Source organism: Aphidius gifuensis, linkage group LG2 (genome assembly GCF_014905175.1).
Source record: "Aphidius gifuensis isolate YNYX2018 linkage group LG2, ASM1490517v1, whole genome shotgun sequence".
NCBI lineage: Eukaryota > Metazoa > Arthropoda > Insecta > Hymenoptera > Braconidae > Aphidius > Aphidius gifuensis.
In genome coordinates, this window is record NC_057789.1 from 21,290,750 (window position 1) to 21,306,001 (window position 15,252).

A 15,252-nucleotide genomic window follows, 5' to 3' on the forward strand; every position below is an offset into this window, starting at 1 on the left:
ATTGAATAATAATATTGAATTCAGCAAATGGTGTGAAAAAAATGGTTTTACTAAAGAGACATTAGATGATGCAAAAAAAATATATAATGAATTAATAGAAAAAGATGAAAACTTAAAATTGAATTCAAATAAAAGTACATCAATAAATAATGTTAATAATAAATGTAATTTGATGATAAAAAAGTCATTAGTGGAAGGTTATTTCATGCAAGTTGCTGTCAAAGATAGTCGGTGCAATGATAATGCATATAATACTATACAAGATGATTCGAAAAAAAAAAAAGGAATTAAATAAAAAAATAATGCTTGTGTATATAAAAGTTTTGATTGGATAATTTATGATAATTGTTGAAAAATCGATAGCAATAAATATGATAACTCAACCAATATTACAAAAATTAAACCAAAACATTTTTGGGACATTGCACAACAAGTAGATTTGTTTTTCCTTTTTCAGGCATTCAAGTTCATTAGTTGGGTGCATTATAAATCAGTTGACAATTCATGGCACTCATTATTTTTATTAATTAAATAATATTTAGGTATAATATCATTTTTTCTTTTTTTTTATTTAAAATATCTTTGAATTTTGAAGTAATTACAATTAAACAATTAGGCCGAGTCATCAAGCACTCGGTTCATTATCGTGCGTCTCCGTGACTACTCAGAAATAAGAATACTTGCACTAGTTGACTGGTGTGGCGCTGGCATAAATAAACAAATAAAATAATTCATTATTTATTTATTTAATTCAATATCATTTTTTACGCAATAAACAAAATCTAATTATTATGTTCTATTAATTCGCTCAAAAATTAATTTAAATATTAATAAATGAATTAATTTTAATAAAAAAATCAATGTAAGTGGCAACTGTGGCTGTTGTCGACCCGTGAGTCATCTTTTATCGTGCGTCTCTGTTTTAGCTAGTGACAGGGTGGATAAGGATTTTGTGTAGGAGTGAGAGAGAGCGACACGACACACTTTTGCACATAAGTGTAAGTATAAGTTTATTGAACTAAATAACGATAAATATATGTAGATCAAGTTGTATAATGATGATGATTATTGTAGGTCAATTATTGTATATAATTGGCCTCAATTACTCTGTATAATTAGCTCTTTTAATTAAATGACAAAAGCCTCTTGATAAAACCGCTGTATACGGGTGTATGTTTTTATCGCTTGTGTGCCGGCTAGACGCCGAACGTGAACGTAGTCGAAAACCACGTACGAACGAACCCGATAGAGCCCGTAAAGCCCCGAGTCAGTTCCGTGAAAACCACACAAGGCAGCGCTTCCAACGCCTAGTCCGTAAGGTGCTGCCTCATGACAGCAAGTAGTGATTTATATGAACACTCGCCGAAACATTCTCCCCGCCTTGACGATGACGTCAATTCTCCGCTGATGCTGATGATGATGTGTCAATAGGCAAAATGCAATTGCTATTGGCCTCAAGTACTCTGATAATTGTGTCTTTAACTCAAATGGTCCCGCATAGTCCACTCCTGTATGGAGAAATGATCTTATTTTCAGGACTCTTGATGGTGGTAACTGAACCATTGATTGTGGTGCTTGTTTAGCACGATGACGTACACAAGTTACACATTTATTGATGAATGATGTCACTGGTACTCGACCTCCAACTATCCAGTAATTTTGTCTCAATGTTGCCAACGTAAGTTGGGCTTCTCCATGATGTGTATTCACATGACAGTCATGTAAAATAAGCTCTGTTAATCTCGACTCTTTTGGTAGTATGATTGGGTTGACAGCCTCAGCTTGTAATGATGAATTCTCCAATCTATTACTCACTCTCAATAACCCATCTCTGTCTATATATGGATTGAGTTTAATCAAGGTGCTTGATCTCGATATTGGTTCACCTTTAGACAGAGTAGTCATCTCTTGATGAAATTGTTGCTGTTGTGTGAACGAAATAAGTCCCCACAACGCGTGACGACGTTCATCAACAGTCAACCAAGACGTTTTATTTATTGTGTTTTTCTTGGCCAATGATTGATAAAATCTTCTCCACCATGATGCTGATGATACCGCTTTGGTAAGTGTCGAGAATTTTGCCAAAAACTCCTCTTCACTCGCTCTTAATGTGTGAATTTTTATCTGTCTCTCTTCGACCAACTCTGTGACAATCTCTATTTCACCTAACACAGGCCATGTACTCTGATCTCCACAGATCCAATGTGGACCCTCCCACCATAACCTGTCTGATGTTAATTGTTCTGATGAAACTCCAAGTGATGCAACGTCCGCTGGATTCTCTTCCCCGGGCACATGATGCCAGATGGCATTTGGAACTGTACTCTGTATAAGTACAACTCTATTTTGAATGAACGTTTCCCAACGACTTGCATCTCCTTTTATCTAATAGAAAGTGATGGATGAATCAGACCACAAATGTGTCTCAACTGATGTCAAACTCAGACTTTCTTGTACATCTTTGACCAACTTCACCAATAATACCGCTGCTAAAAGTTCTACCCTCGGTGGTGACACCTTGTGTTGTTAGAACCGCGTGATCTTGTTTTGAGTTGTGTTAATTTTGATTTAGCTGTTATTATATTACTCTTAGCTTGACCAAGAGAATTAATGCCGACTAAATAAACGACTACACCCACTATTGCGTCAGATGCATCGCCAAACCCATAAATTTGTATTGATGACGTTGATGACTCAAGATTTAACCATCTCGCTATGGTAATTGATGATAAATGATTGAGCTGGTCGTTAAATTCTCATTATTGATTTAACAAATCAAGTGGTATTTCTTCATCCCACTCAAGTTTAACTCTCCATAATTGTTGTACCAACAATTTGCCTCTTGTGATGATTGGTGTAATCCAACCAAGTGGATCAAATAATCGAGCCACTCTGGCCAACACTACTCTCTTGGTGATTGTTTGTAGTTCCCTGTATGGGCTGTATGTATCACAAAAACAATCTTCTTTTATATTCTATGTTAAACCAACTGTTCTGAATAATGAATCACCCTCAATGGATGACAGTGATGATTGTTCCCGATGTTTCTCAGGAACATCTCTCAATAAATCAGCTGAGTTGCTGATCTATTGTCTCGACTTAAACCGCCAAAGTTAAACAAGTTTCTTGTTCGCTTAACCTTCTCTTTGGTGACGCTGTGATTCTCTGGTCATATGACCTAAATTCTCATACTCTTTTATGAGCTCATGATGAGCTCGTTGGAGATCAGGATTCTTCTCCATCTTTTTCTCTTGATTGATTAACATTCTCTTGGCCAATTCAAATGAATTGCCAAATTCTGGTGACCTCTTCCTTAAACGAATATTTCACGATAAACCGACCAGTTGTATCTCGTTTATAACTTGACAAGAATTGTTGTATACATAGATCTTGATCAAGTGATGATGACTCTTCTGATGGAAAATGCTCTTCCTGATACCAAATTGTTTTACCAGTTGAGAAAGCTCATTGTCTTGAGTACACGTTACTCCTTGATGATAACTCTTATTTGTGTGTGATAAATGATGATGATTTTTCTCAACTCTGAAGTTGCCTGACAAATCCAACCTAACTCAGTATTTTGTGCCAGTGGCCGATTGGTGTTACCTCTGATGACACCATCTTTTAGGATGCTGCTGTATACATATGCACCTAAAATTGCATCTATCGGAACAGGTTTGTAAAATGCAGGATCTGCAAAAACAAGTTGGTTAAACTGCTGCCATTTTTGACCCTTGACTGATACTGATGGTAATAAACCTGTCAGCTTGGGCAATATCAATGCAACGACAACACGTGTGTACTCCAATGATACTCTCGACTGTATTTTAAAGTTGATGCAACCTCTAGTCGACTGAGTAGTACCTTGACCTATCCCTACTACCGCAAGACGTGATGTTTTCCTCTCAAGTCCAAGTAGAGTGGCTACTTCCTCAGTGACCAAAGAAATCTCCTATCCTTGATCCAGCAATGCTCGAACAGGTGTTACCCTGCCCCAGCGATCAAGGATGTTCACCAATGCTGTTGCCAGCAGCACTGGGTGATGCCTCAATGCCTCCTCGTCTCGTGTCAGTTGTTTGACCACCTGTTTGAATGAAAAATATGACTGTGTAACCGCAATGCACAAACATGTGGAATCTCTTTTATTTTAAAACAATTAAAATTTGATGATGATTGTATGTTGATAATTGTCTGGATCCAGTAAATTCCGCTCTCTACCAAGGCTGAATAACATCTCCTTTCTTTTCTTTACCGGTTATTTTTGTTTGATGTTATAAATTGAAGATTGTTACAAACATCCTTGATTAAATTAACAGCTGACCCTGTTAATTTGTGATGATAAAAAATGAATAATTGAGACATTGATATATGTTGAAGAAAATTACTCGTTCTCATGGCAAACTCTATGTTACGTTTTTTTTTTTTTTGAGCTAATTTACTCCTGTTGATGATGGTGCACTTGGTGATGGATTTCGACAGTACTTTATGTGTTGGTACTGTGTTTCTCAGTGTTGCTAACACTAGTTTTTGTGTTACTTGATGATGATGCTTCTTCTAGCTCAAGAGATCGATGTTCTTGAACCAGAAAATCTCTAAAGTCAGCCCAAGGCTGCTTTTCTCGTCTCAAGGCAATTTTCTTCTCCCATTTGTTGCCAATCTTTGTACCAACTGCAATCTTTATACGATAGTTGATGGCGCTATCCCAGTATTGAACTGATTCACCTAGTTTTTCTAAGGCTGTTCTTGCATGTTCTACTCTTGACACTATGGTTGCCAAGGCCTTTGATGTTAATTTGGCTGGTGGTACAGGATGTGAAAATAGATTGGCTAGCTCAGCATCAATGAGAAGACGTGGATTATGGTACTTGTCTACCAACTGTGCCCACGCTTCTTGAAAGTGATCACCTGTGACTTGAATTCCGCTGATGATGTTGATTGTCTCTTTGTCAAGTGCCTGAATAAGGTATCTGAACTTGCATGTGTCAGACAACCCCTCTTTGTTGATGACAAGTTGTGTAAATAGTTCTTGAAACTCTAACCACAATGTATAGTCTCCGTTGAACTTCGGTAGATCCAACATTGGCAGATCATTGTTGGCTCCTTGGTTCACGATGTTCTGAACGGTTGGTATTGGCATAGTAAGTTTCTTGAGTGCTCTCTTGAGCTCAGTTGATGTATTTAAAAAACCCTGATGGGTTGTCTCATACTTGTTATCACGCCAATATGATCTCTTCTGCCTGATATCAAGTTGTTCCGCATCGTTGAAACCAGCCAAATAACGTATCAGCGTTGAGTGGCCACGCTGGTATTCACGCCAGGCATTGACCAACTCTCCGCTGATGGTCTGCAATTCACTTAGATCAAGATCTTTCTTGTCTTTAATCTGCTGCTGGTACCAATTGTAATACATCGTGATATTGTCCGCGAAATGAGCTTGAGTCACATAACCCTCATTTAGCGACTGAAGCCACAGTTTCAAGATTTGTTTTTTCTTTCTCACTCATGATGCTTGGTTTTGATGATGATCATTTTTATTTTCTCACAAAATGCCCTCGGGCCCGCCAAAAAATGTTCTCGAAACGTTAAACTCACGTCTGACGCCTCGTGGTCACTCACTCGGTTTTTCTTTTTTACACAAAACTTGATGAAATTTTACGAATCACTATATCCCCACAGGTTGCTGGACAACTAATTAATTGATATAATTAAATTAATTGCTGATTTTCTCTCTCGAAGGACCAATGTTTTAGCTAGTGACAGGGTGGATAAGGATTTTGTGTAGGAGTGAGAGAGAGCGACACGACACACTTTTGCACATAAGTTTAAGTATAAGTTTATTGAACTAAATAACGATAAATATATGTAGATCAAGTTGTATAATGATGATGATTATTGTAGGTCAATTATTGTATATAATTGGCCTCAATTACTCTGTATAATTAGCTCTTTTAATTAAATGACAAAAGCCTCTTGATAAAACCGCTGTATACGGGTGTATGTTTTTATCGCTTGTGTGCCGGCTAGATGCCGAACGTGAACGTAGTCGAAAACCACGTACGAACGAACCCGATAGAGCCCGTAAAGCCCCGAGTCAGTTCCGTGAAAACCACACAAGGCAGCGCTTCCAACGCCTAGTCCGTAAGGTGCTGCCTCATGACAGCAAGTGGTGATTTATATGAACACTCGCCGAAACAGTCTCCGTGACTACTCGGAATATTTATCCATCGCCACTTGCCATTTACCAGTCATCACACAGATCCGAAAAATTTTAACAAACACCAACATACACTCTTCTCACTTTTTCGACTTCTTCACTTTTTGTTTGTTCTCGCGTATGTTAGCACGTTAACTGAGCGTCTGTTGGTGTTCGGTAAGAATTATTTTTTTTATTCGTCTTGGCTGACAAAAATATTTATAGTTATTCATTACAAAAGGTAAGAAAATCAATCAATTTTTAATAATTAAAAAAAATTATATAGAATTTATTTATTTATTATTATTATTATATATTTTTTTTATGAATAGAAATTAATTACACTCTGAGATTTTGTGAAAATATTCGTTCATTCTCGTCTATCCACTTTTTTTCCCATTTTTTTTTTCATAAATTTGAATAAAAATAATAATTACTCTATCAATTTAATATCAATTGATTTTGAATATAATTGACTAAAATAAAATAGTTATATTCTGTTTGATACTTGACTAGTGTTTTGAAGTTAATAAATAAATTATTCAGGAGAAAAAAAAAATCAATCAGTTGTAATAGAATTGAATTTATTTTACTTTTGCTTTATGGGGATCAGCCTTTAATATCAAGTCTTTTTTTTCATTATTGTTTCGTCAAAAGTCACTAAATGTACATGTCATTATTTAAACTTCGATACAAGAGATTTCTAAAAACCTTATCCAAGGCTGACGTTTAACTGACGCCTTGTACCCTTGACTAATTGGTAGATAAATTTCTACAGGAAAAGCGCTCGCCCAACTATTTGATGGACCCCTGGACTGTTTGCAATTATGTTTGATTTTCTTTGTATTTTCTAAACGTCCAATTGCCGCCAGCCTAGAGGTCCATAGATTTCTCTCACCAGAGAGAAATCAAGTCAGTCTTTCTCTCGAGCTCGAGCAAGACATAACAACTCGAAAGGGCTGATTCAGTTGTAGCAGTTTCACTGCCTGATAGATTAAATTTTCTCTTTTTTTTCGTCTATAATTTTAACTTGCAACTGAATAAGAAATATCCTGCATTTGAGTGATGAATTTGACATCTGAATTGACGTTTTAATATTTCATGAATAAAATACATACATATAATTAATTAACTATTGATTGTGTCAACAATATTTATTTAAACCCCCATGAACTATGTGGTGAAAATTAACTTATTCACGACAAAACAAATATGTATTATTTAACATATTCATAGTATAACAGCAACGGGTTTTTCCCCGATGACTAACCTGGATCCCTGGCAAAAAGAGTTCCTCCATGAAGAATCATTCACGTGATTGTGCTGTGGCCATCCTATGTAATCATCTTGGACTACCGATCCTGTTACATATTGGTTCCAGTGAAAGTGAAATCTGCTTAATTTCAATGGATTCACTGGACCAAAATACCCAGTTTGGCTGTCCGGATACCCAGAATCTCAGTTAAAAGAGTGCGAGGTATTATCGATAAACCCTCTGACATACCAGTTGAGCTCGGTGTCATCATTTGTTGATTCCATTTGAATGAGATCGTGCGAGTTCCGCTTTGCTAGGAGCCCGACTATCGCTTTCCGGTCTGGTACACTGGTAGGTGCTATGCATGTGTGACCGGTACTTGTAACAATGTGGCTTCTTCTTCCATTTATTTTTATCACCAGACTGATTTGAACCATTAGCAGTCCCCGGAGCATCAAATTGGGTTCTCTAAAAAACGAACGAAATCAACGAAAATGCAAAAAAACAATAATTAAAAATTTAAAACTTTTCAAAATCTGAAAATTTAAAATTTATTTACTACCAGGGAAAATAAGTACAAAAACCGTGTACAAAAATATCTTTGCAACTATTTGTGACCTATAAATAGTAATCATAATTTTAGTAATTTATTATGACAGTAAAAATAACTGCCGTTGACATGGCAGTGTCACAATACCTTGGTTGAGCGTTGAGTGTAAACTGAATTGAAGCCTTGTTTCGTTAAAAACTACCTTTAGATCGCTCGTTGTAAGTACACCTATATACTGTTATTGAGTTGTTATTGAGTTTTGCCACATGTCAAACGGTAGTTGTTGTGAATCGATTGTTAACTGATTTTGTAAATGAATATTGAAACATTTTTATGTTGAAAATTGTTTGTCGACAATATAAATACTGTCAGTATCTATGAGATATTTTGAACTCTTATCATTTTGAATTGCAAGAGATTATCAAAGATATGTTTTAATCCATTTGAAGAAACTAAACCATGCAGTAAGTTTCTAGGTTAATTTTGATGTAAAAAGTCATTCCAGAAAAAAAAAGCATAATAACGTGTAATTAAATCAAAAAATTTTTTTGGTTTCCAGAAAATAAAACTGTCAATGATCTGCGTCAATTTCCTTAAAAAGATTTATGGAAATTTCCATTGGCTGATGAAACTTGCTCATTATTCTCAGTATGTAGAAAACTTGTTTCAGACTATGAGCCACCAATAGTTCATAATGATTAGTAATTTTAGTAGTTCTTTAACGACTTCTGCTGATCACTCTTTGGAGGAATTTTTAAAAATTAGTCCAGTGAAAACATTTCGGTAAGTTTTAATACTTATTATTGAATTTGTAAACTCTTTTTGGCCATTCCATTGGAGTTTGTATAAGTTTTTATATTTTATCTTTTTTCGTTATAGAGTTGATCGTGTCTCTTATCAAACTCAAAAATTAGAGGAAATTTTTGCAACAGTTAACGCAAGGTTCGTATCTCAATTCGGTAACTTGCCTAAGACTAAAAATGACGAATTAATCGAAGATCACAATTTGATGCTGGAAAATTAAAAAAAAATGTATTTTCGTGAAAAAGATAGGTAAAATAGTTTTTTTGAAGTTGTCAAAGGCATATAATAATAATTTGATTGCAATTCTTTCCATGAATGATACAACTTCTTGATTTATATTGATTTTTTATTCTAGATCTGTCCGTTTAAAATTACTGTCAGTCCTGCCAAGTAACTGGGATATCTTAAGAGTGATATCTGAGTTTCACTGCTCAAGGCCCACGGTTTTAGCTGCTAGACAACTTTTTACAGATTCACTGAATGATTCAGTGGGAAGTCAAATAAGTTCTCGAAAAACAGGCCATTAACATTTAGATCAGGAAATACCTCAACTTGTGACAAGTTTCTATAAAGATGATTCAAACTCAAGACAATTAGCTGGAATTCGAGATGTTCAATCAGTAAAAAAAAGTGACGGTACACGAGAAAATATTCAAAAGAGATTGATATTGAGTAATTTGCGTGAATTATATACTTGTTTTTAACTTGAACATCCCGAATTAGCAATTAGATTTACGAAATTCACAAGTTTACGTCCTCAGCATTGTGTAATTGCTGGAGCAAGTGGTACTCATACTGTGTGTGCTTGTGCCATACATAAAAATGTTAAGCTTATGCTAGAAGGTACTGAAACGCACTTATTGTTCTTTATTGTTTTAACATTAATTTGTTTATATTTTCGATTTTCTGTTTTTCGTGTTTTCAAGGACGCAACTCTCCATACCTGATTAAAGATAACGAGTGGATTGAGAAATCAGATGCAGTATATAATAATTTCCTGAAAAAACTACTGTGCCAAAATCCAACTGAATCTTGTCACAACAGAACTTGCACAAAATGCCCTGATAGTTATGAAATTGATAACTTTTTTGAACAATTGTTTGATGATCATGGCATCAATGAAATATCATAAAAACAATGGACATCGATTGATCGTTGTACAATTATCAATGCTGTAACGCCAGGTGACGAGTTTATAGAAACGCTGATCGAGCAACTACAATTACTCGTGAGACATGACTACGTATCAAAAAGTCAAAGCCGATATTATTCTAATTTAAAATCAAAGTTGCAAGTTGGTGAATTCATAGTGACCCTAGATTTAGCTGGAAATTATGCTTTCTTTTTTCAAGAATCGGTTCAGGCATTTCACTATAATAATGACTAAGTGACGACGTCCATATATTTCAATGATAATGGTACTATTTAATACTGCAGTTTTGTCAGTATATCTGATAGCTTTAAACATGATTATGTTATGATTCACCTGTTTCAAGTCGAGTTAATAGCGTATCTCAAAAAAAAATTCTCGTGTGTCAAAAAAATCTACTACTTTAGTGATGGAGTACCACAACAATTAAAAAACAAGAAGTCGTTCACGAATTTATGTTATCATAAAACTGACTTCGGTGTAGAGGTGAATTGGAGTTTTTTTGTGACATCACATGGTAAAGGACCTAGTGATAGTTTGGCTGGAACGATAAAAAAAAATGCAAGAAAAAAGTCATTACGAGTGCTGAAATTATTACAACTTATAGTTTGTTTCAATGGGCAAAGCAAAGTTTAACTAATATTGATTTTATTTTTATTGATAATACAGAGTTTTTGAAGGCAAAACCGATATTAGATAAACGATCATTGTACTCAAAAACAGTGAAAGGGACTTAGTCACTCCATTTTTTTCCACCAGTTCCTGACAACTTCGGTTAAATTTTAGTCAGCAGTGTATCAGAGTCATCTACCTCTTCAATTGTAAAACTTCTTTAATTGCAAACAGGAATTGCAACTAGCATTTCCATAAAAGAAAAATAGTATTATTATTACTATTATTATTATTATAGTAATTTTTACTATTATTTCTACTATTTATAGGTCACAAATAGTTGCGAAGATATTTTTGTACACGGTTTTTGTACTTATTTTACCTGGTAGTAATAGTATATTGTGTATCAAGGGCGCAAACTCATACTATTTTTTGGCCTAGCGGGCGGGAATTGCCCGTTTGTCGCCCTAAATTTGTGGCGCAAAGTATGTCTTTGTCACCCTACAAATTGCGGGCGACAAACGGGTGTTTCCCACCTGCCCACTCGGCGAGAATCACTCACATTGCGTCCTTGTTGAACAATATACTATTAAATTTTCAGATTTTGAAAAGTTTTAAATTTTTAATTATTGTTTTTTTGTATTTTCGTTGATTCCATTCGCTTCTATAGAGAACCCAACTTGAATTTTACATATGTTTAGTAAAATTTTTTTAGCTTTCCGAAAAAAATATTTTCAAACATGTCAATTTTGGCGCAAGGTGACTGAAACAGCTTTTTTTGCAAAAAACTAACGCTCCCTTGCTTGTTTAACCATTTAAGGCTACTGTGATTGGTAATAACCGTGAAAGAGTAACCTAGCAGGAAACATTGAAATTTTCGGATAGCCCAAATCATCGCCAGACAGTCTTGTTCGATGACTGTATAGCTAGTTTCTGTATAGGCCATCGTGCGGCTAGCATACGCGATGACTTTCTCGTCTTCACAAAACTTCTGGGTTAAAACGGCCCCAAGTCCTACACTACTAGCATCCGTTCGAAGGGTAAAAGGTAGTGAAAAATCCTCTATAACTCTATTTCTCAAACTCAAAAAAAACTAAAGAGGTAATTCATTATAAAATTCAGACATCAACTCTTAATCGTAAACTGAGATTTTTGGAACCAGCTCTTTTTATCGTAACTAAGAATTCAGCGATCAACTCTCAATCGCGACTAGAGATTTTAGAGATCAACTCTTTTTATCGTAACTAAAAAAATCAGAGATTGACTCTTTTTATCGTAACTAAAAAAACAAAACAGGGATTGACTCTTTATTGTAACTGAACTTCGGAGATCAACTCTTTTTTTATGGTAATTAAAAATTGGAGATTGACTCTTTTTATCGTAACTAAAAAAATAATCACGAGCACGTCACGCTTATGTACTAGACAACGAACTCGAGCAACGTGACAATGGGCAAGACAAAGAGAGAGTCAAAAACTATTCCTCCGGCTCGGCATCTCAAAGACAAAAAAAAAAAAAATCTTATGTGGGGATGTGCTTGAGTCACGCGTCGGTCTTACCGGACGATGGCACTGGCCCCGAGTCCAAGAGACTATATATTAATTCCCTCGGCACCAAATTTATTTTGTTTTGTATGAATTACACCCTCAACATATATACCTATATATATATATATTTTTTTTTTTCATTACAATATACCGTGGGTGGCTGACCACAGGAAAATTGAAACTGTCCCCACAGTGGTTTTACCACCGGGATTTAAAAGAAAGGGAAAGAAACATACTACTAATTAAATCACAACTTACCTTTATTTCAGCTGTGTAGTCTTGTTTATCCCTGATTTTAAGTTTATAATATAAACTAACACACACCGTTAATTTTTTTTTTTTTTTTAGGGAATTTTATTAGGGAATTTTAATTTCCTATTGTTTTCGCTTTTCATCTAGACCCCCCCCCCAACCATTGTAGACCGCCCCCCCCCCTGAAAATTTTCTAAGTCCCTTAATCTAAATACGATAAATATGAAAAATATCATTAAATATAAAGGAAATATGACGATATAATAATACAAAAATTTAAATAATCAATGTTTCCCGTAATCGTTTGAAAGAAGTAAAAATAAAAAATACGTAAATAATTATGTTTAATAAATATCAGAAATTCGCCAGATGCCATAAAATGCCATAAAAAGTTGCGGCGGATTATGCCATATTATGAAATAAAATGTTATAAATTGACGTTAAAAAATGGCGGATTATTTCAGAATATGACGTAATATGACATAATATGGCATAATCCCTCAAAAAAAATCTTGTCAGAATTTGTCGGAATTTGTCGGAAGTCCAAATAACTTTAGAAATTCCGGCATTTTCCGACAAATTCTGAAAAGTAATAATGACAGGAGATGTCAGATTATGTCATATTATGACATAATTCGCCATATTATTTTCACCAGGGTTTCGAAATCTTAAGCCAATAAAATCGAAATGGGTAAAAGAAGACAAGAAGGGAACAATTTAAAAATGAAGAAAAAAAAATAAAACTGAGTGATAAAAACACAACAAAAAATACATTGATGAAAAAGAAAATTACAAAAAATTTAAAATTAAGAAATTAAAATTTCCCCCGCAACGGCAGGCACAGTTGCTTCAGCAACTGTTTCATAATTTTTATTCATTCTATTTAATTAGATAATTTAACTGTTAATTTAATATTCTGTCAGTTACCTTCTCGGGTTGTTGCTATGGAAATTATTATTTCTAAAAGATTATTTATGAATAAATATAAATAAATTTTAAATATATACTTGCTTTACTTAATTTTTCAGGCAAACCTTATTTTCAGCAACTGATATACAAGATTAATAACAATTATAATGACGAAAATCTTAAATTAATGAGCGCAAAATGATAATAATGAATTCTCTAGCCAAATAATAATAATAATATTTACCAAGTTAAAACAAGACACTGAAAGTGGACAATACCTTGGTAAAACAGTAAAATCTGCTGAAAATTCAACCGGAATTTATTCCACAACAACATAACGTTAACTTAACTGGAAGTTAACGGTCACAGACTGAACTTATCATAACTTAAACGTAATCTCAAACCGAAGTCGTAATTTCTAATCAAAAAACTTAAAACACCAAAATTATCGTCAAACCTCAATCAATTAAATGCTCCATAGTCTTCAACCTTCGAGGATAACCTAAAAGTCGCTCAGTGTGTGGGTTATGAAGAGAGGGACGGGTAAAATTCTGTGGAGAATCGTAAAATAAATATAAAATACAAGATAGATAAAATACAAGTGTCATTACTCTCCAATTTTTCTCAAATATTTGAGAGAATATTATCTCAAATAATAATGTTTTATTTCACTCTGTACTTGTGCCCCTTTCAACATGGGTTCACGAAAAATCATAAAACATGCTCGAACCTCCTCATTTTCACTGAGTATGTCAATGATATTATCGGCGAGAATAGCCAGGTAGACGTCATTTTCATGGACATGACGAAAGCCTTCGACAGAATAGACCGGATCAGTCTAATTTCTAAACTTCAACGTATCAATCTACCCCATTGTATCACTAGACTGATTTGGTCTTATCTTATCGATCGGGAAAGCCTTGTCTCTGTAAATGGTGTCTTATCTGAACCCTTTTTCACCAACATCAGGCGTCCCCAAGGTTCTAACTTGGGGCCTCTGTTGTTTAACATTTATATAAACGATCTGTCATCCAAACTATTATGTCATACATTTTCTTTCTTTCTATATGCTGATGATGTTAAATTATATTTGCCAATTTATAACCTACCTGACTACTCTTTTCTCAAGACCAATATCTCTCAATTCACAGATTGGTGTAATGTAAATCATCTTCAGCTAAATGCAAAAAAATGTAGCATGATGTCGTATACCAGATCCAGGCACACTATTTTGAATAACTATAACATTGATGGACATTTACTCAACAGAAACTTAAAATTTACTGATCTTGGTGTCACCTTTGGCTCTAAATTATTGTTTAATGCTCAAGTAGAATAAGTTACCAAGGCAGCTATGTGTGCACTCGGATGGTCATGAGGTTATCAGTAGGATTCACAAACTCATTTACCATAAAAAGTCTATACTATGCATTTGTAAGGTCAAGGTTAGAGTATTGTTCCATTATCTACCCCATTAGAACCAAGAAACAACTCAAGATGATCAATGAGGTTCAACGTAAATTTAACAAATTTCTTTTATTCAAGACTCAGGGTGTTACAGTTGAGCAGGGCTTTGATGATGATGAATTAAACAATATAGTGGACATGTTGACTGTTAAGACTCGTCGTGACTCATTACTGATCTTATTCTTTGTAAAACTATTGTTCGATATAGTCGACTGTCAAGGTTTTCTAGATGATGTAAGATTTAGAGCTTTAAAAACTAATCTTAGGAAAATATCACCTTTTTATCTACATGGTCATACTAGCCTGAGCACAATAGCATCATCAGCTCTTAATGCGATGCTCAATGTAATCAATGAGGTTTGTTACACAATGTTATTTGATCATATATTGTCATTTGAGAATATTCCCCAAAGTCTAATTATTAAGTGTGTCAAGGCATCTTCACAAGGTTAATGCTGACTCTCAGCTATTCTCGCTCGTTAATTGAGATGTACTCCTGTTAGTCTAGTTATA

The 15,252-nt window shown here is 34.5% G+C and overlaps 1 protein-coding gene across 1 annotated transcript; it reads right to left on the reverse strand.

Moving 5' to 3' along the window:
- Window positions 1-1,347: 1,347 nt before the first annotated feature.
- On the reverse strand, window positions 1,348-3,621 carry LOC122850515. The gene is made up of 2 exons (XM_044149650.1): window positions 3,607-3,621; window positions 1,348-2,385 (listed from the first exon to the last, which is right to left on the reverse strand). The coding sequence occupies exons 1-2, from the start codon at window positions 3,619-3,621 to the stop codon at window positions 1,348-1,350; spliced, it is 1,053 nt and encodes a 350-aa protein (XP_044005585.1).
- Window positions 3,622-15,252: the final 11,631 nt, after the last annotated feature.